Source organism: Tenrec ecaudatus, chromosome 10 (assembly GCF_050624435.1).
Source record: "Tenrec ecaudatus isolate mTenEca1 chromosome 10, mTenEca1.hap1, whole genome shotgun sequence".
NCBI classification, from domain to species: Eukaryota; Metazoa; Chordata; class Mammalia; order Afrosoricida; family Tenrecidae; genus Tenrec; species Tenrec ecaudatus.
Genome location: NC_134539.1, coordinates 124,316,380 through 124,340,672, shown reverse-complemented (window position 1 = coordinate 124,340,672; position 24,293 = coordinate 124,316,380). Strand labels below are relative to the sequence as shown.

At 51.8% G+C, this 24,293-nt stretch overlaps 1 protein-coding gene and 1 pseudogene across 1 annotated transcript; both read left to right on the top strand.

Moving 5' to 3' along the window:
• Positions 1 to 9,014: 9,014 nt before the first annotated feature.
• DYNLL2 (dynein light chain LC8-type 2) lies at positions 9,015 to 15,799 on the top strand. Its single transcript, XM_075561545.1, has 3 exons — positions 9,015 to 9,213; positions 12,279 to 12,417; positions 13,972 to 15,799. Exons 2-3 carry the CDS (start codon positions 12,286 to 12,288, stop codon positions 14,107 to 14,109), a joined length of 270 nt encoding a protein of 89 aa, XP_075417660.1. The 5' UTR covers positions 9,015 to 9,213; positions 12,279 to 12,285; the 3' UTR covers positions 14,110 to 15,799.
• A 7,383-nt stretch (positions 15,800 to 23,182) lies between these two features.
• On the top strand, positions 23,183 to 23,337 carry LOC142460287 (U1 spliceosomal RNA; annotated as a pseudogene).
• Positions 23,338 to 24,293: the final 956 nt, after the last annotated feature.

The following is a 24,293-nucleotide window of genomic DNA, read 5'->3' as shown; positions in this document are numbered from 1 at the left end:
CTGGACAGACTAAAAAACCAGGATTAGAAGGCAATGTCCTGAATCTGATAAACACCGCTTACAAAAATTCCACATCAACACTAAAATAATAGTAAGAGATTGAAAACGTGCCCCCTTAATACGAGGAAGAAAATAAGGATGTCCGTTTTTGACAATTCTACTTGACATTGTTGCGGAGTTTCGAGCCAGGGCATTTAGTCAAGGGGAAGAAGGAAGAGGCACTCACATTAGAAAGAAGCAAGACTGTACGTAACCGACTGACTCCGTCTCCCACAGGCACACCCTGCAGCTACTGCGGGTTCCATTCCAGACCACGCCATAAAGTGAATATCACCAAGAAGCAAGTCCTATGGATTTTTTGAGTTCCCAATGCATATAAAAGTTATGTGTACATTACATTACAGTCTATTAAGTACGCATTGCATCATGAAAAAGTTTGAAATATTGTGAAAATTATCAAAATATAGCACAGAGCCATGAAGTGAACACATGCTATTGGCAAAGTTGTGCCAATAGACTAGCGTGAAGCGGAGTTGTCACCAACTTAATTTGAAATAGTAAAAGAAAAACAGGCAGTATCTGAGAAGTGCAAAACACAGGACAATGCCTGCATATTGAAAATCCTATGTAATCCACACACTCACAAACAAATCTATTGGAGCTGCGTTCAGCAAGGTTGCAAGGTACAAAATTAATATACAGAAAGCAATGGTCTACAAACACTCAACTAAAAACTCATTTCCATTGAGTCATTTCTTACTCACAGTGACCCGATAGTTTAACTGTGGGTTTCTGACACTGTAAATCTTTATGTGAACAGAAAGCCTCACCTTTCTCCCAAGGAGTGGCTGGTGGTTTTGAACTGTTGACCTTGCTGTTATCAGCCCAATGTGTCACCCACTATGTCACCAGGGCTCCTTCTTTACACACTAGCAGTGAATAATCTGAACACAAAATTAAGAAATAGCATCAAGAAGAATAAAATACTAAGGAATAAATTTAACAAAACATATACTGGAAATTATAAAACATCATTGAAAGAAATTGAAGACCTAAAAAAGGTGGGAAATATCCCATGTTTATGGTTCAGAAGACTTAATAGTCTTAAGATGACAGTATTCCCCAGATTAACCTATGTATTCAACACAAGCCTTGTCAAAATAGTTTATTTAAATTTAACGAAATTGGCAAACTGTTCATAAAATTCATATGAAATGCAGGGGACCCCAAATGATCAATACCATCTTGAAAGAAGAAAAAAAACAACAACAACAACAACAACAACAAAAGACCCAGATTTCCAGATTTCAGAACTTGATACAAAACGACAGTAGTCAAGATAGCGCGGTGATGGCATAAGCATACACACATAGAGAGTCCAGGAATCAGTCCACACATTTATGATCAATTGATTTACAACCAGGGGATCACGATAGCTCAGTCGGGGAGGGATAATCTTTTCAGCTAGTGGTGTCAAACAACGGTGTATTCAAATAAGTTATGAAATCACAGCCCCTATTCATACCACATACGAAAATCGACTGAAAATCTAACACTGATGAACATTTAAGGGTGAACTCTGTTCTTAGAAGACAACCGAGGAGTCCATCTTGTGATCTCAATCCTTCCTAGGGTTTGACATCAGAAGCATGTGTGACACGCGGCAACGTCAGGGGGAAAGGTGGAACTTTCTGTTCCTGTGACGAGTTACAGTTCTACTCTGCCCTGCGGTCAGAATGGCTCGGTGGCGTTGGGTTTGCATTTGAGTCTCCGGTTCCAGGGTTTGAGCTGTGTTTTTCCCTGTTCTGGTTATTGTTTCGCTTTATGCACATTGAAAATGTTTGGGCCTGTTTCCAATTTTGCTTTGTTGCCCATACCTGAGTCTGTTCGCACGGGTTCAAGGCCCTGTGTGTGTGCACACACATAGGATAGTAAGTTAAAAATATTGCTACAAACTCATAGAAATTTTTATTAAACAAAAATATCAACATGTGAAGCCATTATTTCTTGATGTGTCCTCCATCTTGTCCTATGCACTTCTCAAGACAGTCTTCCCATCTCTCTAACCCTTCCCTGGATAATCCTGTGCTTTTTGGTTTCCATCACATCAAAACGGCAAGATTGGCATCCTCAAAGGATGCACATTGTCTTCTCTTTAAATGCTCTTGAATTTTGGAAACAAAACCAAGTCTGAAGGCGCAAGAGCAGGGCTGCAGAGCGGATGGGGTAAGTTTTCCCAGTGAAATTCTTGTCGGACAGCCCTTGTTGTCCCAGAAGAATGAGCAAGTGCATTCTTAAAAAAAAAAAAATTCCTTGGCACAACTTTCCTGGCTCTTTCCTCACCAATGGAATTTTTGATTACCTTCAGATTTCTTCCCCCATGATTGTCCTGTGTTATTCAAGAAATTTTATCAAGATGACCCCTTTAAAATCTTCCAAATCAGTCACCATAACCTTCTGAAATGACCACTCTGCCTGAGTTTACCTGGCCCAGCAAGCCCTGTTGGAAGCCAGTGTTTTGATTAGGGCTTTCTCTCTGAATCACACTGGCAAATCCAATCCTCATGCACAGTTAACCCTTTTTCCTATAAAATCATCTTTGTTAACTTTGATCTTGCTTTGAAACTAATGGAGAGATCAGCTCTTTGAGTTAGCTGATCTTCCCATGATACTTTTGACACCCATTGATTTGAAAGTTTGCTGAGGCCACCATGTTCACGCAAAATTAAAAATGCCCAACCATCTGAGATCCCAGCTTCGGTATCTATCACACCAAATGGTAATTCTCTGGTCGTCTCCCACCAGTTTCCTCTGCATTCTCTTCATTTGTTGTGGATGGTGATCTCCTCTTTCTCGGCTCATCTCTGATGGCTTCCGGATTTGCCTTAAAATGTTTGCTTCGTTGTATGTGGGTTAGCATACCCATAAACTCATGACAAAGCTTCAACGATTGTGAGAGATTCTCCACTTGGGTTTTGTTAAAACTTTGATATAGCCCAGACCACAGAATAATTTCTTTCCACTGCACGAAACGTGTCCTATTGTTGAAGGCACCCTAACAAGATTTAGAGATTATTCCTGAGTGAACTTGTCTGAAGTCACACACCGATCACAGAGACATCCTTCAGAACGTTCTGCTTGAAATCAGCTTTCACGCGTGAACTGCGGTTGTTAGGTTGTTAGGTGCTATCAAGTCGGTTCCACTCCTAGCAAGCCTCGTCCTGGGCCATATTCACAATTGTTGCTGTGTCTGAGTCCAGTCTGTCTCAGTGGCATTGTTTGATAATTTCTGAATTCTACTGGGTCGCTTTTCTTTGGAAAAGGCACAAATAGGGATGGCTCTCTCCCAGTCAGTCAGCGTAGACTAGGGAGTGCTTCCAGCGCTGAATCATCTTACGGAAGCATTTCATCTGTCAATTTTGGGAAACGTGGTTTTCACCAATGCCTTCAGTGAAGACTTCTTCCTTCAATACGGTTCTTGGTCGTATACTTCCTCTTGAAATGACTGAATGCGACCAGTTCTTCTTGGCACAGTGACTCTATAGTCCCTCCATCTTCTTTTGATGCTTTCTGCATCATTTAATATTTTGCTCATAGAATATCCTTCAAAATTGCTATTTGAGGTTTGGTTATTTTTTCTTCAATTTTCTCAATTTAAGATACACGGAGTAAATTCTTCCTTTTGGGCTTTCTACCTCCAAGCCTGCACATTTCATGAGAGTGCTTTGCCAGTAGCAATACTTTTGACTCACTCTTGTGGTTGTGTCTATACATGTGTAGATGTACACATATGCTTTCAAAAAATTTGAGAAAATGAAAAGATAATAGTAAATTTCCCTGGCCTTTTGGAAGTCCCCTTCTGCATGTATAATACGTATAATACATGTATAATACATGTTACCACGCCAAAATGTAAGACGGGTATTTACTTTCATAATGCACAGATCGCAAACGCAGGTTTTTGTTTTTAATCTTGAATAGATCACAATATGCCTGACAGTTTCCCCCAAAAAATTATCCTCAAAGAAGTGAAGCGGAGGTAGGAGAACACATGGTGGTGGTTCGGTGCCGACTCACCGGGACCCTTTGCACCACAGCACGGACAGGGCCAGCCTCACAGGGCACGTCGTGATGACAGTTGGGGCAATCTTGCCTTCCACTTTGGCTGTTTTCAAAAGTAGCCGAGCAGTGGTTTCTGCTTGCCCAGCACTTTTCCTGAACTGGTCGGTGCTCCTTCAGTGATCTCAGAAGGGTCTGTCAATTGGGGTCTCCTCTTCCTCAGTGTCAGGAGGTAGACATGCAACCCAGTGAGACATCCTGCTTCGGGAATTTGAATGGAGAGGTGATGGGCACTGCTATGAAAAAATAAGATAGCTGCTTTGCGGCTGGCTGCCATTTCTTTAGGATTTTAACTGGAGGTCTAAACATCGATGTCATCTCAACTCTGTCCAAGGACTTTGAACGTGGATAGCCCATCTCTCAGTGAACGCGGCTGTGGGTAGGAGAGGGTCGAGAAGCACTCTCCGAATTCTGCCTGCATGGTTTAGTGAGAAGGGTCCCGGAAAAGGAGCCATTTCACCTTGGCTAGAGAAAGAGGCTCCTGCCTGAAAATTTTCTCGAACCCATGCAGGGCTGGGCTCCTGTGATGGGCGACTGAAGTCAGAATTACAGGCTCTGGAACCGGCAAGGATCTTACAGGTCGTTCGAACGAGGAGCTGGGGCATCTGAGAGGGCAAATGACTTGGCTAATGGCACACGAGGTAGCGGCCAAACTGGGATGAGGACTTCTCTGACTCCCAGTCTACTAAGGGAGTGCCTAGCTCTCCACCTCACAATGTCATTGTGAGGTGTCTAGGGGGATGAGGAGGAAGAGGGGCAATATTTAGGGTTGAGTAAGTGGTTATCAAGGACAGTATGTCTTGGAAAGCAACCCAAGAAGTCAGCAATGGAATGGGAGGCGACTCCAAATATTCTTGTTATGCCGGTTTATTGCTTACATTTCCCTTTAGGGACTTGGCAGTGGGGACTGGCATCTGGGTGTTCACAGCATTTGGGGGCGGGGTGTGTGTGTGTGGTTGTTAGCATGTGTTTCCCATCCCCCTTAGGCCACTTGAAGCTTGAAGCCCCATGGATAAAGGGTCTGGTAAAATGAACTCTGTCACTTCCAGTATCTTTATCCTCTGGGTGACTGAGCGGGGGTTGTCCGGTCCTGGGTAATCTTTACCTGGAGCTTGAGAGGTAGGGGTGGGATGGGGCTTCTGGGAAGAGCCCAGCAGTGTGTGAGGAGCTCACACTCAGAAGTCAAGCCTGTGCTCCCTCTAGCCTGACAATGATTGACTTGCTTTGGGCAGAAGGGCCAGTGTACACAGCATGTGCAGCTGGTTCTAAAGGAGACAGGAGCCTGGAGCCTGTTCTTAGGGCGCTCATGCTGAGGTGGAGGATAAGGAGTTCTTCCAAGATGTGTTTTTCAGTCATCAACAGGCACCATAAGTGTAACCAAAACGTCCAGAGAACGTCTCACATCCCCCAATCATGTTGGGCTCTGTGGTCCACATCGGAATACGACATACTTTCTAACTGCGGAGAACCACAGAGAAACCTAAGTGGTCTTGATGAGATGTGTCCAGGGAGAAGCCACAAAAACAGAAGCACAAAAGAGAGGCAGGCACACCACCTGGGGCTCTGGGAAGGTTTCCTAGAGGAGAGGAGAGGGCACGGAAGCAGAGGAGAGAGCCAGCAAAGAAAGCAGAAGGTCAACCCCACGGGCAAGAAGACCACGTGAACAGAGGTGTGGAGTCAGTGTGGGGAAGGGCAGGCAGTAGCTGGTGTTACTAGCGCAGCATGGGAAGTGTGGGGCGCTGAAGGGAGGCAGGTGTGTGTGGGAGGAGGGGTAAAGGAAGCTAAAGAACTGGGTCTTTATTCTGAGCAGGGAAGAGGGACGAGGTCTGGAACGTGGATTTGGAGAGTTGGGGCCGGGAGTGGAGGCGGGGAACCACATGGAAAAGACACCGAGGCATTCATAAGGGGGCTGGAAGGTAGGGGCTGCAGAAACAGCCAAGAAGTGGGCCATGGAGATGCAAGAGAGAGGCACACCTTGGGAGCTTCCTGGTTTCTAGCCTGGTGCCTTGGGTGGACAACGGTGTCAGGGATTGGGATAAGAAATACAGAGATTAGAAACCAGTGTGGGAGGGAGCGGCCACTGCGGAACATTTGTGCCTCACACGAACCAGGCACGCGGCCAGGAGTTTCTCAGGCACTATTTTTTTTGGGGGGGGGGAGGGCAGGACCTTATGAAGTCAGTATTATTATTATCCTTCCCAACTTATTGATCAGGAAAAGGAAACTTCATAATGCTGACTAGCTTGGCAACATCGACACAATTGGTAGGGTGGTAGAAATTGTTAGAAACCAGGCACCCTGACTCCAGGGCCAATGCTCTTAGGCACCAGCTTGTATGTGAGTTATATGTGATCAGGCTAAGAGCCTTCCCACGGCGAGAGGTCTGAGCCAGAAATAGAATTAAGGGGTGGTGGTGGCCATCAGGGTCCAAATCACGGTTTTAAAAAAGGAGCCAAGAGGGTCAAGGGGCCGCCAAAGAGCCCAAACAGAAACATACCCTCTGATTTTTGAATTAGAAGACATCACTCTGCTCTCTGGGTAACAGAAAAACAAGACAATCAGGAAGTGTGGCAGCCTCACATGAAAACGTTCACCAAGTTAAGCCGACATATTAATTATAACAGTTACTGTGTCGCATGGTAATTATCCTAAACAGCAAGCATTTCACATAAATAGCAGTAATTAGAACCGCACAAGTCTCCCAAACTGTGGCCTGTGGAATAAGCAGTTCCTGAGGATGCTAATAAGTGTTTGGATAGAAAAGAGTCAGAGACGCGCAGGCCGTGTGGGTTTCATTCCGAGAGGGAGCCGACGCCTGCCTTCTGCTTCCCCGACTTTCTCTGGTCTCTGGAAGGTGGCAGTGCAGTGGCGAAGAAGACAGACCAGAGGAAAGATCCAGGGCAAGTTACTGGGTTTCTTTAAGCCTTAGTTTCCTCCCCTTTCTACAGGCACGGATCACGTCAAATGATCGCTCCTGGGATTACATACAATATTGGATTTAAAACACTCAGACCAGAGGCTGGAACAGAGTGAGAACTCCACAAATAGGCGGTATTTTCTATTGTTAACAAATATGTCTGATAGCCTAGCTTATTCCCTGACTCAAACATATCCGCACATGCACAGGCTGTCACATACAATGTTACATTTCTTACAAGTCAAAGCCTTGGCTCTGCTCCCTGTTAGTTGATATTCTCTGCGTCTCCACCCCACCACAGCCTCAGGCAGGGCTTTTGCCCTCCTCCACTCCAGGGAAGGGGACCAGGGAAAGGAAGGATTTATGTCCCGGCCACATGGCCTTTGACGAGTCATCTCTAGCTCATAGTTGCCTTTGAGCACACTGGAAAAGGGCATGTACCCGCTGAGTGCACACTGTTTGGACCAGGGCACACCGAGCTAGCCACCCCTCCCCACCTGCCTCCTCCTTAGGATGCCCTCCTGCAGTGAGCTGCACTACCACCACATAGAGCAGGTTTGACGTTCAGGTCTGAGGAAGGGGCTGACAGCTGGTGATCATTGGAGAAACAAGGTAATGGCTCCTTTAACTAGGTCTCCACTGCCCTCGGCAGACACACTATCCTTCCTCCCCTCTGAAGCCCCCCTGACTGTCACTGACAGAAGCAGGGAGGGGGGATGGCTTTCCAGGTTTCCCTTGACACATGATGCGCACTATTAGCTTATGGTCAGGGGAAGGCCAGGGACAGAGAGAGGTTGGGTACACTCACTAGTTTCCCAATCCCCACTCCCTGGCCAAGCTGCTTGCTGGCTTCCAACAGGGGCTCTCACCACCCAGGGAGACACTTCCTCTGTGAAACAACCTTGGGAGGAAACAGATGTACCCAGTTCTTCTCTGGGGATGATGGGTAGGGTGGAGGGGGACAGGCATACTCTCAGTGCCACAAAGTCCCCTCCCCCCTCCCTCCTGAGAAGAGCTGCTACCTGAAAGCATCCCTTTTCAACCTAGCAGCCCAGGCTACGTGACCCGTGGTAAAGTGGCGGGGGCTGCTCCCGGTCTGTACCAGGGCCCCTCTAAAGTGAAGAAAGGGTGATGGGGGGTGTGGTTTGACAGGCTCCCCACAGCTCTGATGTACCAGTTTGAGGGGCTGTCACTCCCCCTGGAACCTGGCAGGTGTGAGCAGCTCAGGCCCAGGCTGGCACAGATGGATTAGAAGTGGCCTGTCCTCATCGATCGGCCTGTGCACCTAAGACAAACTGAGCCAGACACCATTTTGCTCGGGGTCTGCCTCGAGGAATACAAGCTGGAGCCTCAGCGGGGGGCTGTGTGTGTGTGGGGGGGGGTTGTTAGGGCCTCTGGCCTTCAGGTTGAGGAACAAAGGCTCAGCTGGGGAGGGAAGGGGGGCCTTTGCCTCTTCACAAGGCCCGTCACCCTTGCCCTTCTCCCCAGAGGTTGTCCCCCTCCTTCTGTCTCCCCCTCCTCCCCCCCAGGCCTTCCCCTTTCCCTAAGGGTTGGCCTCTCCCTCCATCCCTTCTTCATCAGCCCCCTGGATCTAAAACCTCCCCCTCTCTTCCTATTGTGTCCCGCGGAGTGGGGTCCTCGGGGGTCCCCCCGCCCCCTGGGCCTGGCCTCTTTTCCCTTCCAGGCGCGGACTCTGCAGCGCGGGGCTGACGGGTCTGCATTCTCTGCCCCCCGCCCCCCGCCCTTCGCAGAGCTCGCTCTTCCCCCCCCCACCCCCGGCCCCAAGGCATTGTGGGAGGAAACAAGATGTGGGGCGAGAGCGGCGCGGGGAGAAGCCCGCAGTGCGGGGCCCGGCGGGCGCAGCCAATGGCGAGCGCGGGCGGCGGCGCGCGCGGCGGGGGGGCGGCGGGGGCGGAGGCGGGGCCCTATTTCAGGGGGGCCGCGCGCCGGCCGGGCTCAGCGGCAGAGCCGAGCGGAGCTGCGAGGCGCGGTCGCGGAGCGGACGTGCGGGCCGGCGGCGCGAGGCGGAGCGGAGCGGAGCGGGCGGCCGGCGAGGCTCCAAGGGCGGGCGGCGGCCCGGGGCTGCGGGAGCCGGGGGGACACCGCGCCTGCCCACGCGCCTGCCTGAGGCCATCGCTGCTTGCCGCGGAGCCCCGAGCGGACTCGCCTCGGTGAAGGTGAGCGGGGGCGGCCGCCCGGCCGGAGCCCCCGGCGCCCCTCCCTCCCTGCGGCCGGGGCTGCGCCACCGCTGCCGGGGCGACCCTCGCGGCGCGGCAGCAGGCCCCGGCTGCGGAGGTGGCGCCCGCGTCCCCCCGGGAGTCGCCCGCGCCGCGCGCAGGCCGCCGGTGTGCGGCGAGGGAGAGGGGGTGGCGCGGGCGCGGGCGTGACGCGGCTCTGCCGCCGCCGCCTCCAGCCCAGGGCGTCCTTCCTGCGGCGGCCGGGCGGCCCGGCGCGGCTCCAGGCCGGCGGGGGAGGGCGCTGGGGGGAGGATGCGCTGCTTCCCCAGGGGCTGGGTGGGGGAGGGGGCGCGGACCCCCCGGGGGCCCCCAGGGGACGGTAGAGGCGTTTGTGCGGTGGGGCGACTCGTCATCGGGGCCACGTCTACCGTCGGCAGCCTGGGAGCTGCCCCTTTTCGCTTTTGCAGGGAGCCCGGGCTCGTGACCGAGACGGCTGGCCCGGGGCCCTCTGCACCCACCTCGTGTCTGGAGGCGCAGGGCCCGTCGGCGTCCCCAGGAAGGAGAGGCTAGGCTGGGCACTTCGCTGCCCCTTTCCTGCCGGCACCTTGGACAGGGGTGGCCGCCGCTGGGTCTCGCCTCTCCCAGACGCCTGGGGGGCCCCGGGGGTGAAGAATCGTGGCATTGTAGTCACAAGACCAGCGTTACGTAACTGCCGCCTCTCTCCTGGAGAGTAAGGTGGCTTTTAATTACGGTGACAAAGTTGCTCCTTTGGACTTGGGGGATGAGGCAGCGGGCACTGGTGCCAAGTTCATACTTTGCCTGGACGGAATTCATACTCGCTCCCTGGCTGTCACCGGACCCCAACCCACCCCTGGAGTTGTAAACGGTGCCCCCTTCTCAGTGGTGACCTGCGGAGGGCTGACGCCAGCTGCCGTCATACTAAAGCCCCAGCAAACGCACTGCCTGCCCAGAGTTTCCGCTGCTGTAAGCGTCCACTGCACCACAAGGCCTTTTCACATTTCAAGCCGCACTCGCTGCTGTCTGGTCAATTCTGACTCAGCGACTTTATTGGGCAGGGTGGGACTGCCCTTGTGCGGTTCCTAGACTAACTTTGTTATGGGACTGGAACGCCTCGTCCGTCTCCCCAGGAGCACCTACCTGGTGGTTTCGAACTGCAGACCTCGAGGTTTGCAGCCCAACACGTGACCGCTAAACCACTAGGGCGTAGGAAAGAGGTTCCCCGTATGAAGAGCTTTGTAACATCAGAGCGTTCCCAGTTCTCCCAGTGCTGCTGCTCCATTGGCCCCAGCCCATTGAGTTTGCCCCAGTTGATGTCTGTTCAACCTTTTGATTTTAAGTGGCAGATGCTGACTGCCCAAGGTCATTTAGCTAGTCAGGCCTGAACGGGTTTCTCCTGACCTTTCCTCAGCGCCAGGTGGTGCTCACAGCGTCCCCTGGAGACGGACTTTTCCTCCTAGGGGTGTGTCTGAGGCCCTTTTTGCTAGCATGGCTGCAGGGGAGGCTGGCCCTGCATCACTAGACAGCGTCGGCCGAGGTGCCTAGGGTGGGTGCATTCTGAATCTTTGTGGAGACTGGAGGACTAGTTGTGAGGTCACCTATTCCAGTCCACCGAGCGCCCAGGCTAGTGTGAACATGGAGCTCGAGGTGGCCTGGAACCGTACCAGGGCTGCTTATCTCAGATGGGCCCAGATGAGACCATCTTTTGTTCCCTGGTCGAGGCTACAGAGGGCTGCTCAGAGAGCGACACTTGGGATTGTTGCTGCTCTTGTCAAGGGCAGGGGGCAGGATTTTGAACTCATTCCTTCTGCTGCAAAGCACCTTGCGGGCCACAGACTGCCAAGCAGGCTACCTCATCCAACTCTCTGGGGATTTCTGTTAGCCCAGAGGGACCCATGGGGCTGGGGCTGGGTTAACCTCAGATTTCTGCCTGTCTGTAGCCCGGAGACCATGGTCTGGAGAACTGGGATTTGAAATGTGGCTATTTAAAAGCAATTCCTTTTTCATTGGCATCTTTTACAGTTTTAATCCCTATTACCATGTCCCCACCCCACCCCAATTCTATGTTTTTTGTTTAGGGGAAGAACCCTTCTGTGAGGGAACTAGATATAGATCGCCTTCACCTCACTTAGTCCTTTGGTCTGTAAGGGCAATTTCTGCCCAGAGGGCTTACTGGAAGGTGTTATTCTTCCACCACTGAGTGTTGAAGGCCTGGAATCTACCTCCCGTTTGCTTGTGTGTACACAGCAGCGTTGGCCACCTTAAAGGGCCAGGTGATAGCTGAGTCTTTTTGCCCTGCAGCCTTTGTTGCAACTACTCAGTTCTGCAATTGTCGCTGTAGCCACTATGCAAATGATCGGACAAGGCCTGTTCCTTTAAAGCTTTATTAACAAACACAGGTGGTGGGCTGATTCTACCCAATGGGACATGGTTTCACAACTCCTGTGTGACAGGTGGCCCTGATTTACAGATGCTGTCATATAACCTTATTTAGTTGCTGTAACAACCTGACAGATAATGAGCTACCCTCATTGCTAAAGTGGAAACAGTCAAATGCTGGAAAGTTGGTGAGTTGTCTAAGGCCACACAGTTCAGAGTCGGGCTGAAGGCAGGTGCCTGATCCCATGGGAGCGCATCCTCCTGTAGGTTCACCTTCCTCCAGCTCCTGGTGGGGCTCAGCTCCCACCGTGGTACGTCTGTCTCGTGGCCATATCCTCAGGGGTTATGCCACCATCAAGACAGTCCTTGATGCCCAGTTTACAGGTAACATGGAAGCCCAAAGAAGGTTAAGTAACTTACCTAAAGACCCATCTAATAGACGGTATATCATTATCTTGGCTTCTGATAGATGACAAGAACTGAGGACTAATACCTTTTTCACTGTTCCAAATTTCCCAGGGGTGGGGGCCACGAGCTGAGGTAGGGGTCTCAGTCTCTTAGTGCCTCATGCCTGTTGCCCAAGCCTCTTGCACTCCCTCCCCCACCTGGCAGCTGGCATTCGTCGTCTAGAGTGTGGCCTCGGCCTCACCTCTCTGCTCCTCCTGCAGTGTCACGATGTCTGACCGGAAGGCAGTGATCAAGAACGCGGACATGTCTGAGGACATGCAGCAGGATGCCGTTGACTGCGCTACGCAGGCCATGGAGAAGTACAACATAGAGAAGGACATTGCTGCCTACATCAAGAAGGTGCGCCGCCGGAGGGCGTAGGCCGGGGTGGGGCTGGTGTGCCACGGGAAAGGCTGGATCTGGGAGCATAGCCAAGCAGATCCGTCCCATGCAGACAAAATAAGCAAATGAAGGGGTAAGCCTGGCTGGCCAGAGCAGTCACCTAGGAATTCTCTGTAGGCTCTCAAGCGCATGCAGTCGGTCACAGATGGTTACATGACTGTGTGCCATTGGAGGAAACACTTGGGACCAAGTATAAAGGGCTTCATTTATTACTGCAAAATGAAGATCAGGGTTTTTGAACAGATAATAGAAGATCATAAGTGATCTTTAAGTTTATAGTATCATTGTAGAGGTTTTTTCTTTCTCATAAAAAGTACCATATATGTTTGAGTATAAGCTGACCTGAATATCAGCCAAGGCACCTAATTTTACCATAAAAACTGCATTAAAAATGTGCTCAAAAGCTCGGCTTATACGCGAGTATATATGGTACTAACAAATACTACCATTCCCATCTTTTCTACATTAAGGAAAGGGCGGCCTTGACGATATAATCTTTTTAATAGTTGAGCAATATTGAGGGTACAAGATTGGTCCCTAACAATCCCGAGTCAGTGGGTGTGAGTAAATGAGCAAGCAAGCAGCGGAAGTTAGAAGTGGAAAGATGGGTCTTGAGTTTGCTGATTTCAAGCCAAGGCCTGTGCCTGATGGGGGCATTATGACTATTCTCAGCTCTGACACCCCCAAGAAGGTGTTTGAGGTGGTAGCTCTTAGTCCAGAGAAGTGGTAGGTCTCCTTTGGTTTAAAACACTTCCACCCTTGTGGATGAGATGAAAAGGGAGGGTGTTGGCACCCTAGGAGAGAAGCTCTGTATGTACAGCCCCTAGGGAAGCTGCGGGGTGCTGGCTTCCTGTTGAGTGAGGGTCTGTCTGGGGCCCTGGTGCCCTGGTGCCTCTGTTAAGAGTCCACAGATCAAAACCAGCTCGTTTTGCGTGTGAGGGCGGTGAGACCTGGGTGTACTGACTGTTCTCCTGAGTTACATAGTCGTGGGTCCGGACTGAGGCTGGGTTTGGTGATTCTTTGCACTGTGAGGAGACTGAGCAAGTTAAGTTGTGTGTTACGCATCTGGACAGAGCCGCAGGATTGGTAGTAGGGATGGCCTGTGGGGGTAGGGTAAGCTGCTGCCCTTGCATAGCTGTGGCTGGATCCATCTGCTGCTTCCCCCATCTGTGCTTTTGCTGTGTGGTGGTGGAATGGTCCTGAATGCCTTGGCCTCTCTGATTCTGTGGGGAGGCGGAGAGGTGGGCAGAGGGAGGGAGGGAGGAAGGGAAGAGAGATGGCAGGCTGTAAAGTACTAGAGGCTTGGTGCAGAGCAATAATGGAGCCTTTGTGGTGTTAATTTTTAATGAGGGAGGAGTGTTCTAAGCCGCCCCAGAATCTGAGCCCTGAGGTTCCTGAGGCAGGCCTGGGCTGGGCGGAGGTGGTGGCAGATGTGGGGTTGCTGCCGGGCTTGGGGGAGACTCCCATTCTGATCGTTCTCTAATCACCTCTCCCCTTTCATCCCTCTTTCAGGAATTTGACAAGAAATATAACCCTACCTGGCATTGTATCGTGGGCCGGAATTTTGGCAGCTACGTCACACACGAGACAAAGCACTTCATCTATTTTTACTTGGGTCAGGTTGCGATCCTCCTCTTCAAGTCCGGCTAGGTGCCGAGGCGAAGGCAGGCAGGCGGCCTTGCTGGGACTGTCTGGCACTGGGGGCCAGCACCAGGATGTCCTCTCCAATGGCTGTGCTGCTGCATGGACTGTATACTCGATTTCATGTGTCTGTCGCAGTAAACAAAACCAAACTTCTTTCTGTTTAGTTGCCTGGGGAAGAAGGCTGCTTTATGTTTCATTTTCAAGACTTTAAAACGAATTGTTTTGGTTTTTGTTTTGGTTGTATTGCACTAGGAAACCTCTCCCTTCCCCTCCCTTTTCTCTTTCTCTGCCCATCCGCAGTCGAGAGCCCTCCACAAAGGCCCTAAGCCAGGAGGGCTAGTGGAAGACACTGGCACGTCTGCTGGAGGTGGAAGGACATCCCTGCAGCTTGCTCCTCCAGTGGGGGGTGCTGAGGGGGGCAGACCGGGGAGGAATTGGGGGTGGCAAGGAGAGGGAGATGGGGGGGGGGTTGCTGTAGTACCAGGGAGACTAGTCCACTGAACTGTGATTCTGCGACTCGGGGCAGAGTGTGGGGTCAGGGTAGATTCTTCAAGGGGCCCTGAGACGTGTTCGTGTGCGTGGTGTGTGTGTGTGGGAGTGTCTTGCTGTCTTTGTCAGGAGAGTTTCTAAGTAAGGGCTGTGTCTTTGTGGGTTACCGTCTGTGTTCCTCCTGCAGTGCTCGCGCTAGGGGAATGTTGGGGGTGGATTTGCTGGTGACTTTTCTTTTCGTTCTCTCTCCTCCCCTCCTGTCTGCTCCCCGCTTAGCCCTCCGGCTTCTCACCCCTTGGAGTTTTCTTGGAGCAGCCTTACGAGGTGGCTGACAAGAGGACTTGAGGTGACCGTAGTTCCTTAGTTAGGTCTTAGCAATCAAACCAAATCAGTGTCTTCCCTTGATTCTCCTCTGTGTGTGTTGTGTATGTGTGCTGGTAGAGGGGGGAGGGAGGGACAGGACAGTGCGGAATCTGGGGGTGATGCGGGCAGATGGGGGAACAGTTCTAAGTGACTTTTTGTTGTTAACCTCTGGAGGTGTTTGGGGTGAGGACAGGTGTCAGCCCCCTGACTCGGGCCCTTGTTGCCCTGCTGCTGTCTGCTCCTATGAAGGCTTTTAGCAAGCAAGCTGGGAAGAGATGGCTGAGCTGTCATTGTGCTGGGATGGGTCTCATGGAGAGGGAACATGGCTGGCGGGTAGTTTCTGATGGGGGAGGTGGACGTGGAGGCGCTGAGGGGCTCTGGGTGTGGAGGGGAAGCAGAGCCCCAAGTGGGAGGAAGTGTAGGAGGGCTGTGGACCCTCGTCTGGGTGAGGCCGTGGGCTCCCTGCTGATGGAGCTGCCCAGTCTCCGGAAGCAAGTGTGGGATTCACCTTGGAGGAACCAGCTCTTGTTTGTCCCTCTGCAGGAGAAACCCTCTGTGTGTGGAGCTGGCAGAGGGGAGGGTGGGGACGGGCAGTGACAGACGGAGTTCCCACTGTCAAGTCCCTGCACTGTCTGGGGCAGATTGAATGCTTGGTTTTAGATTTTGTTTATTTTTTTATGGCTGTCCAAATCTGTGTTTCCCTTCCCTCTCAGACATGGGTGGCCAGTTGGAAGTGTCTGTCTGTGTTCATCGCCCTCATTTCTGGAGCCGGGGCCGAGACCCCGCCACATCTCCTATGCTCTGCATCCACGCCTCTTTTGGACATTAAAGGTTGATTGATGCACTTGTGAGCTGTTTGGGTTTCTTTGGGGTAGAGGGATTGGCCTGGTGAGAGTAGGTGGGGAAGGTGGAGGGAGTGGAGTGTATCTAGGGTGGAGTAGAGTTGGGGGTTGGAGGGAGACGTCAAGCAGAGACTGCCCTGGTTTGGGACTCGTTTGGAGGGTCTAGGCGTGCTCCTACTTGGAGGGGACCTCTGATCGCAGCCCTTGCCCACAGGGCCTCCCCAGACGGCCTCCCTTGGCAGAATGACTCGTCGAGCTGCAGTTTGGACCTTAGTTCATTACGTGCTAGCATCCCAGCTGCTTTCTTGGTCCCAAAGGCGCTTAGCTTTTTAAAACCTTTGGCCAATAGCCCTTCCATTGACCAACCTAGGCTTCCCTGAGCCCGAAGATGATTATCTAAGTCCTGTTCTGGCCACTCACCTGGAAAAGCTGGGAGTGTACAGTAACGTGGACCCTCCTTTGGTGGCACTTGAGTGTTTGTCTGATTCCCCTGGGCTATCCTGATTGTCCCATTTGGCCCGCCTCTGCTGAGTAAGATGATCTCCCCGACCTTACCCTCACTTTAGGCACCTCGGCTTGTGGCCCTATCTCTGGAAGTACTAGGCCCAGAGGTGGTTGGTCTTCCTTTGCTGCCACTTCCATCTAGTGAGTCTGAGCCTACATAGATCCATTTTCTGCTTCCAGAAATGTGGAGTAGATTCATACACACTGATGGTAAAGCCTTTTCCAAGGAGCATGCAGTCGAGGAAATGTACCAGACCATGAGCGATGGAGTGTGGCTGATAGGTAGTGGGGCTCGAGAAGCTGGAAGGCTCGATTTGAGGGGAGAGGCTACCTTCTGAGGCAGTGAGGTTCTGAGACAACAGAACCCCAACATCTGTTCCTACCTTTGCTGGGGAAGCCACTAACATGCCCCCTCATGGGATCTCTAGGGCCCAAACTTGCCCTCTTTGTCCTCCCAGGAGAGGCAATTCAGGTGGCGGCTGTGGGCAGCACTTTTTCCTGCACAGGTAAGTAAGTGCACAGTGCTCATCAGGGAGGCTAACCAGTGGGGCTTCTGGAGGACAGACCTGTATTCTGTGGGGCTCAAGGGACGAGAGGTATGGAGATCAGCTGCAGAAAAACCAAGATCGCCCATTGAACCCTGTGTGCTTGCCTGGCTCACTCCGCCCAGCTGTTGTGTCGCTCTTGGCTCACGTGGGTCTGAAGAGGAGCTGAGGTAAAGGGGGATGAGCTGAAGGTGGGGTTGGGGGTGGTGGTTCTATTTAGCAAGGTCTCGGGGAGATAACTCCCTGTCCCATCCTTGATCTCACTGCGTACCCCTTCTACCCAGGACTGGGGAGTTGCCTCCTCTCTGTCTCGTGAGAGGGTCAATGATGGTAGTCTGAGGAGAGCGAGCAGAGTTGCAGACTTCAGGCATCCTGGGCTTTCAGGCACAGTTTCCTCCCACCTGGGAATAAGCTGCTAGCCGTCAGTGAGGTCAAGTGTACCTGTATGTAGGTCTCTGGTGTCTATGATCCCAGTGTCCACACCACTCATTGTGCACGACATCCCTACCCACCAACTGCTGCTATGCCAACAGAGGCTCAATGGTCAAGTTTGGGAAAAGAGCTAAGGATTCTGGGCAGTCAGGATCCAAAATACCTCTTCACACCACCTCCCTCCCTGTCCAGTTGCCCCCAAACTGTGTTGTCGCGTGTGGTCATGTCAGTTTAGACTCATCAGCCCTGTCTGTACAGTCCACAACTGCCCGGTACTGGGCCGTCCCCACAATGGTGGTTGCAGTCACTGTCCCTGTAGCCTTCTCGTGGAGGCCCTCCTCCTCGTGACTGACCTGCTTTATGATTAAGGACCGGACACGGAAAGAGACAGAACCACGGTGCTATGGATTGTTTGGAGTGATTAGGGTCCAGAAACCTGGTCTGGTGAGGTGAGGGCTGGCTGAAGGGGTGGGCCTCTGCTGCATCCCTAGGTGCTGGCGCCTCTCCCGTGCCATGGTTCATTCCCGTTTCCTTTTCCCGCCTCTAACAGCTATCCATCTGCGCAGTCTCTGAATTTTCCCATTTTCAGACATTGTGTGTAATCGGAATCAAATATAAAGACCATATTTAGTTCCCAGGTAAAAAGAGCAGTCCTATTGCTAGTTAACATACCTTGTGTACAAGTGAAAACATGCTCACTTTACCCCAGGAAAGGGTGCAAAGGCCTTGGCTGAAGGGCTGTGACATGGAGAGAAACAAGGGCACCATCCTCTCAGCTCTCGTCAGTCGCGACTAGATGGAGATGCTTCTAATGCCCATCCATGGGAGACTAGACAAACTGGTACCTACACGCGATGGGTACTTAGTACAAGGAGAGACACCCCGTAAACTACCTACAACCTGGAGGGTGCTGTGCTGAGTGAAGTCACTCACTAGCGGTCATACTGTACAGACAGACCACTGCTGGAGCAAGGCAAGCGGTTTTCACACCCAAACACTGAGGGCTACCGGGGTGGAGGGGAGCCCCTACTAGCTGTAGACACGTGAAGTTGGGTGAAGGGCCCTGGGTATGTTCACCCTAATTTTGGAGGTCCACCATGCTTTTGCCCTCTTGATTAAACTGGGTGCCAGTTGTCAGTCTGGCCGGGGTCCCTCAGCCTGGAGTCCACCTGCGGGATGCCCTGGGTATGATGAGGAGGAGTGCTTTTCTCCTGTCCTGCTCAGGACCTGGCAGTGGCCCCTGCTCCCGCCTCGTCCTAGAGCAGTGGTTCTCAATCTGTGGGTCGCGACCCCTTTGGGGGTCAAATAACCCTTTCATAGGGGTGACCCGGTTCATCACAGTAGCAAAATTCCAGTGATGAAGTAGCAACAAAAATCATTTTGTGGTGGTGGGGGGGGGGTCACCACAACATGAGGAACCGTATGAAAGGGTCGCGGCGTGTGGAAGGTTGAGAACCACTGGTCTAGAGGCTCCTTCCCATGATGAGGAATGTTAGGCTATGGCTAGACCCCTTCCTGGAGGCAAATGCGTTTGTTTCTCAGGCCTGACTGTGTGCAATCCCTGTGTGCAAACAAACATGCCCCGGGATGCCCACTAACAATTTTGTTATTTATGTATAAACATAACACTAGGTTTATATGCTTATAGCTCTCGTGTGACCATGAAACCAAAAGTAAATTTACCAACTAAACAAAAAGTTACACCTGTAACATTCAAATGAACAATACCGTCCTAGTTTTTTCTCCCTTCCCTTTTTGTATCTAAGCCCGCCTCCCACCAGGAACAAGTGCCCACCAGCCCAGCCTGGCTTTTCTGTCCTGGGCTGGAGTGGTCCTGTGGGTCACTCTCTTCTCCCCCCATTTCCTTGATTTAACTCCTGCCCCTCCTCCCCAGTCTTCCTCTCCAACAATGCGTCTTGGTGTCAGTTGGCCTTCACGTGGTGTGAGCTCACCATCTAGTATCAGATCTATCTCAGTTGGCATTTTTTTCCCCTCATTAACTGAATAATTCAAGCAGCCCAAGCCACCCAGGTGAACATGAACGGGGACTCAAATTGGGCGGGAGCTGTTTGTTTTAAGGTGGTTGTTAAAGGAAGGTTCATTTTAAGGCCACCCAGAAGCCGTTAGGAAAAAAAATTATCAAATGAAAATGTGTTTTAGTGAATTCTTGTAACCCCCAGACACCCCACTTCAAAATAAGAAGGCAGAGGGAAGGACTGCAATTCCCTTCCCACTCACTGAGCTCACTGTCTTCTGCCAAATTGGAGCAATAACAGTTCATCCTTTGTGATTCCTCGGGATAAACATACATGAGAAGGTGCTTGACAAAATTACCCAGAAATGCAAAAGCGGACAGAAAACGTAAACTGCTGTCCTTCGGAGCTGGACACAAAGTGCTTGGCCAGCCCCCTCCTGACGGACAGCGGGCTTACCACCTGTGAAGTCGGGAAAAGGCCGCCACCCTGTGGACAGCGAGCATGTCGGCAAGAGCCCTGAATCAGTTCCACAGGTGTTTGTGAGCATCTGCTTTGTGCCAGGCACCCAGCTTTTCCTCTTTCTCTTGGGGTCTCATTTGCACCATGTAAATGTACCGTCTGGACCGAATTCTCTCTTGGGCCCAGCTTCTCTGACCTAGCCTTTCAGTCTCTATCTCTGGTTTCAATTCCATCAATCAGTCTAGCAACATAAACCTATTACCAACCAAGTGCCCAAGGCGGTGGAGGCTATGAAGAGGAAAGCAAACAATCCTTGCTGTACACCTCCTACTCACCTTTTGTCACCCCTGCGCACCTGGGCGTTCCGTTTTTAAAAACAAGGGTGGCCGGGAAAGAGGGGGAGCAGCTGGCAATTGATGATGAAAGTCAGATTCTTCTTTCCAAAGTCCCACGTCCATTCTAAGTACACACCACACAGGGTCACTGGCTGAAGTGCCAGGTTCTGGAAAGGAAGGTTCAAGCGGCAATTGCCTTTGCGCTGCACTTCCTTTCTGGAGACAACGTTGGGTATGCAGCGGGTGTTGCGCAATCGAACCTGCGGGGGGGGGGGGGGGGGGGGCGCAGCGCCATCTGCTGGCACAGGCGGATCATGCTGAGCTGGAGCTGTCGTTAGGTGCTGTCAAGTTTGTTCCAACTCACAAGAACCCCAAGACAACAGAACGAAACTCTACCCAGTCCCGCAGCACCCCCACAATTGTTTTTGCGCCCCACAATTGTTTTGCGCCCCACAATTAGGTTTGCGCCCATCCTGGCAGCCACTGTGTCCAGCCGTCTTGTCCAGGGCCTGCCTCTTTTCCTCTGGCCCTCTACCAAGCTTGATGTCCTTCTCCAGGGGCTGGTCCCTCCTGATAACATGTCCCAAGTATGTGAGGCTGCCTCGCCATGCTTGCCTCCAAGGAACATTCTGGCGGTACTTCTTCCAAGACAGATTTATTTGCTGTTTTGGCACCATGTTACTTTCAATATTCTTTGCCAGCACCATACTTCAAAAACCCTGGATAACAAACAGTATTCTACCAGTAGATACAAAACAGACATGCAAGCTCAGCAGATGTGGGCAAGGCAGACGGGATTACGCCCTCACTATGCACCTATATCTACATCATCTATGTCTGTATATATACATGGCAGAGGCATCGCTGCATATGTGTTTGTATGTATTGCAAGTATGTCCACGGATGTCTTAGAGCAGATGGGCTAAGTTCTGTAAACTTTGAGAGATGGAGTCACTGGGCTTGGGGGCTTAGGCTCACAGTCTCAAGGGCCATCTAAGTCCATTGGCATCACCTAATCCACAGACACAATGTTACCCATTCTTTGGCAGACTAGTGCCTGGGGTCTTTAAAGCCTGCAAGTAGCCACGTTGAAGACAATGCTTGGCTTCTCCTCATGGGGACAAAGAAGAGGGAAGAAAAAGACTCAAGGACACGGTGCAAAGGGCTAAGGAGCCACAGGGGCCACGCCTCCTCCGCTCCGAGGACGGACGGACCAGCTGGTGTCCCGCTGCCAATACTCACTGCCAGGAGCGAATTCTGATCGCTAGCCATGGGACTGGCCCCGCGAGTCTCTGAGACAGCAGAAAGCCTCATCGACTGCTCTGATATGAATCACAACAGGACATCCTGGACAGACGGAGTAAAAATGTAGAGCAAAACCAAAGTCATCAACGTGATCAGACTTACTTGTCTTATAAAGATTGGTGGATCCCCAAAGACTGTGATCCTCAGCTACCCTTCCAGCCTGGAATTGAACCCACCCTGGGGATCCACTTTCAGCTGACCAAGAGGCAAGTCTATAAAGTGGACCATAGCACCCGCGTGCACTGGACTCCTTAGCACCCTCGGCCACAGGAGCCCAAAGGGGCAGCAGTGCCCCACACACAGCTCAGGGGACTGGGAGCGGCGGGAGAGGAGGAGGAACGGGATGGAACCAGGCGGCCTTGGGAGAGCGCTGTTAACATTGCGCGGGTGCCAACCAGTGTCCTGAGACAAAGTGCTCTAGGTTGTTGAACAGAAAACTGGTTTGCTCTGTAAACTTTCACCCAAGCCACACTAAAAAGTTAAAACACCCTCCTGAAGAAGGTGTGTCGGGGAAGGAAATGCCATTGAGAATTTTCACTTGAGGGTGGTTGAGGGTCTTTGGCGAGGAGGTTTCCAGGAGATCTGATTCTGCCTCCCTCACCCTGCGGGGACCTGAATCGGGATGGAGGAGGGGAAGGCCACGCTGCTAGTTAAGGCAGAGAGCTAGGACTGGAACCAGCATGCGGTACGGCTCCTACTTGTTCCAGGACCACGCAGACCGAGTGCCCCCTGAAAGCGAAGGTCTGGGCAGGTTGAGCTGTGATCTCTGTAGAGAATGTGCAGCGTGGAAAAAGCCATTTGATTGTGGAGAGTTGTTGATAGAGCAAAGCCTTTATTGAACATGCTATGTGCTGGACGGCTAATGCGCGTTCTCTTAACCTGTGTCACCTGGGCAATGGGCACAATTGAATAGCACGTTTCTATCGGAAAGGTCTTTGCAAAATAGAATGATATAAAATATATATCGCATCCTTAGTTATATGTGTAGTTGCTGGGATACAGTTAAGAATGCTATGTTTCAGTTCTCACACCAGTTAGGTTTTCTGACATGCAGTCATTTGAATACAGTCTGATCCTTTCAGGTCTTGAGGTATTAAGATGCTCCTGGCACAAATTAGTTTTCTCCACACTGGGGCATGAAGGAGTTCTGGCGGGTAGTGTGTTCCACATTGGACGGCTAACTACAAAGTCAGCATTTCAAAGCCACCTGCCGCCCCTCTTTATGGACGTAGAGGAAGCTTTCTGCTCACACAGTTCCAGGCCCTGTCAACTAAGCCCACACAGGAAGCCAACCAGCTTGTGTGCTCTGAGGAGGACAATTGCAGAACTCGAATACGGGGAAGAGAAAAGCATTCGTGCTAGAATCAGGAACACCCACTTTATGGAAGGCCGTGGAGGACAGTGGGAGACCAAAACCCTTCTGCAGAGGGTCTAGTCAGACCAAGCCCTGGCAGAGCCGCCCTAGCCAGCGGCCTGAGTCCTGAGCAGCCTGATTATCAGGCAGAGACCACGGTCATCTTGATTATGCTGAATCAGACAGGGTCCTGGGCCACTTGACCTCCCTGAAGCCATGATCTGAAATTGTTCTGGGTGTAAGCATCTCTAGTTGTTCCATGACAGAACCTTCTGCCCTGGGCTTTTGCATGTTGATGGGGTCTTCTCCCTCTCACGCGTGGCTTCTGCTTTTGTCTTTACACTAATAAGAGCGTGTCCTTGCCACCTCGGAGTGATTTGTGTTTCGTTGTTTTCTGTTGCGTAACCCACCAGTGAAGCGCAGCAGGGGTGGTGGATGTAGGATGAGAACAACTGATACAAGGTGTTACAGGGGAATACTTACCTGACGCCAGGATCACGAAGGTGGTTTTCCCAGGGCGAGGCTCACCCATTGCACTCCGGGTGTGCTGACCCCTGCCATTTCCCCAAATGTGGGAAACTTGACTGCATAATCTGTGGTAGTGGGGGACTGCGTTCGCGCTATCCCCTGAAAAAGAAGAAAAAAATGGTTTTATAGGGACACACTGGGCTGGAGGGTGGGGGGGTTGGGGGGAGGAATGGGGGTTTGGGGAGTGGATAATGAGGGCGGGAGGGGGAGGCAGCACTAGAACGGAGTGTGATTGCACAACTCATGTTGAAGTTGATTGAACCATGGTGGGGTGGGGGACGTGCTTTGGATGTGATTGTATAATTTGTCTTGATATGATCGAACGATTGAACTGCTGAACTGTATGCTATGTAAATTATGTGCCCATAAAACTGCCAGGGGTGGGGAGAAGAGCCGCAGTCCCGGAAGCCCGCAGGGGCAGTTCCACCCTGCCTTTGAGGGTCCCCCGAGTTAGAAGTAGCCTGATGGCAGTGAGTACTGGGCATGCCCTCTCCCTGAGTATTGTACTCAGGGCCCATGCATGACACCTGCCCAGTGGGCCGGCACGATTCCTGGCTTGGTGCGAGCTCCACACATCGCCCTCTAGTTCCTGCCGTCAGGTAGTTTCCTCACGCTCCCACACGGGCAAGGTCTCTGCCGAGTGTACAGTGGGACCCTCCGCATCTCTCCGGGGTTCTTTCTTTGCAGAGCCTCGTTCTCTCAGACTTGGTCCCTCCTAGACGCGACCCTGGTGTCTTCCTAGCTGCCCTCTGCCTGCGCTGCGGCCGGGAAATGCTTTCGACAGTAGCTAGGTCTTCTAGGGCTCGCATGGCCCTTTCACCATCGCTCACCATCCCTCATCGCCCATCTGTGTCCAAGAGTCTTACCTGGTTGTTTTGGTTGCTTCAGGCTGGAAGATAAATCTGCTTCTGGTTCCTTCATCTTGGGCAGAAGCATCATCTGTCAACCAGGTGTTTCTTTGTGACAAAGCACCCAAAGATGGGGCTTAAACAATCCGTGTCTGTGCTCATGTTTTATCAGGCCGGCATTTGGGGTTGGGCAGGCCTTCTGCTGGTCTT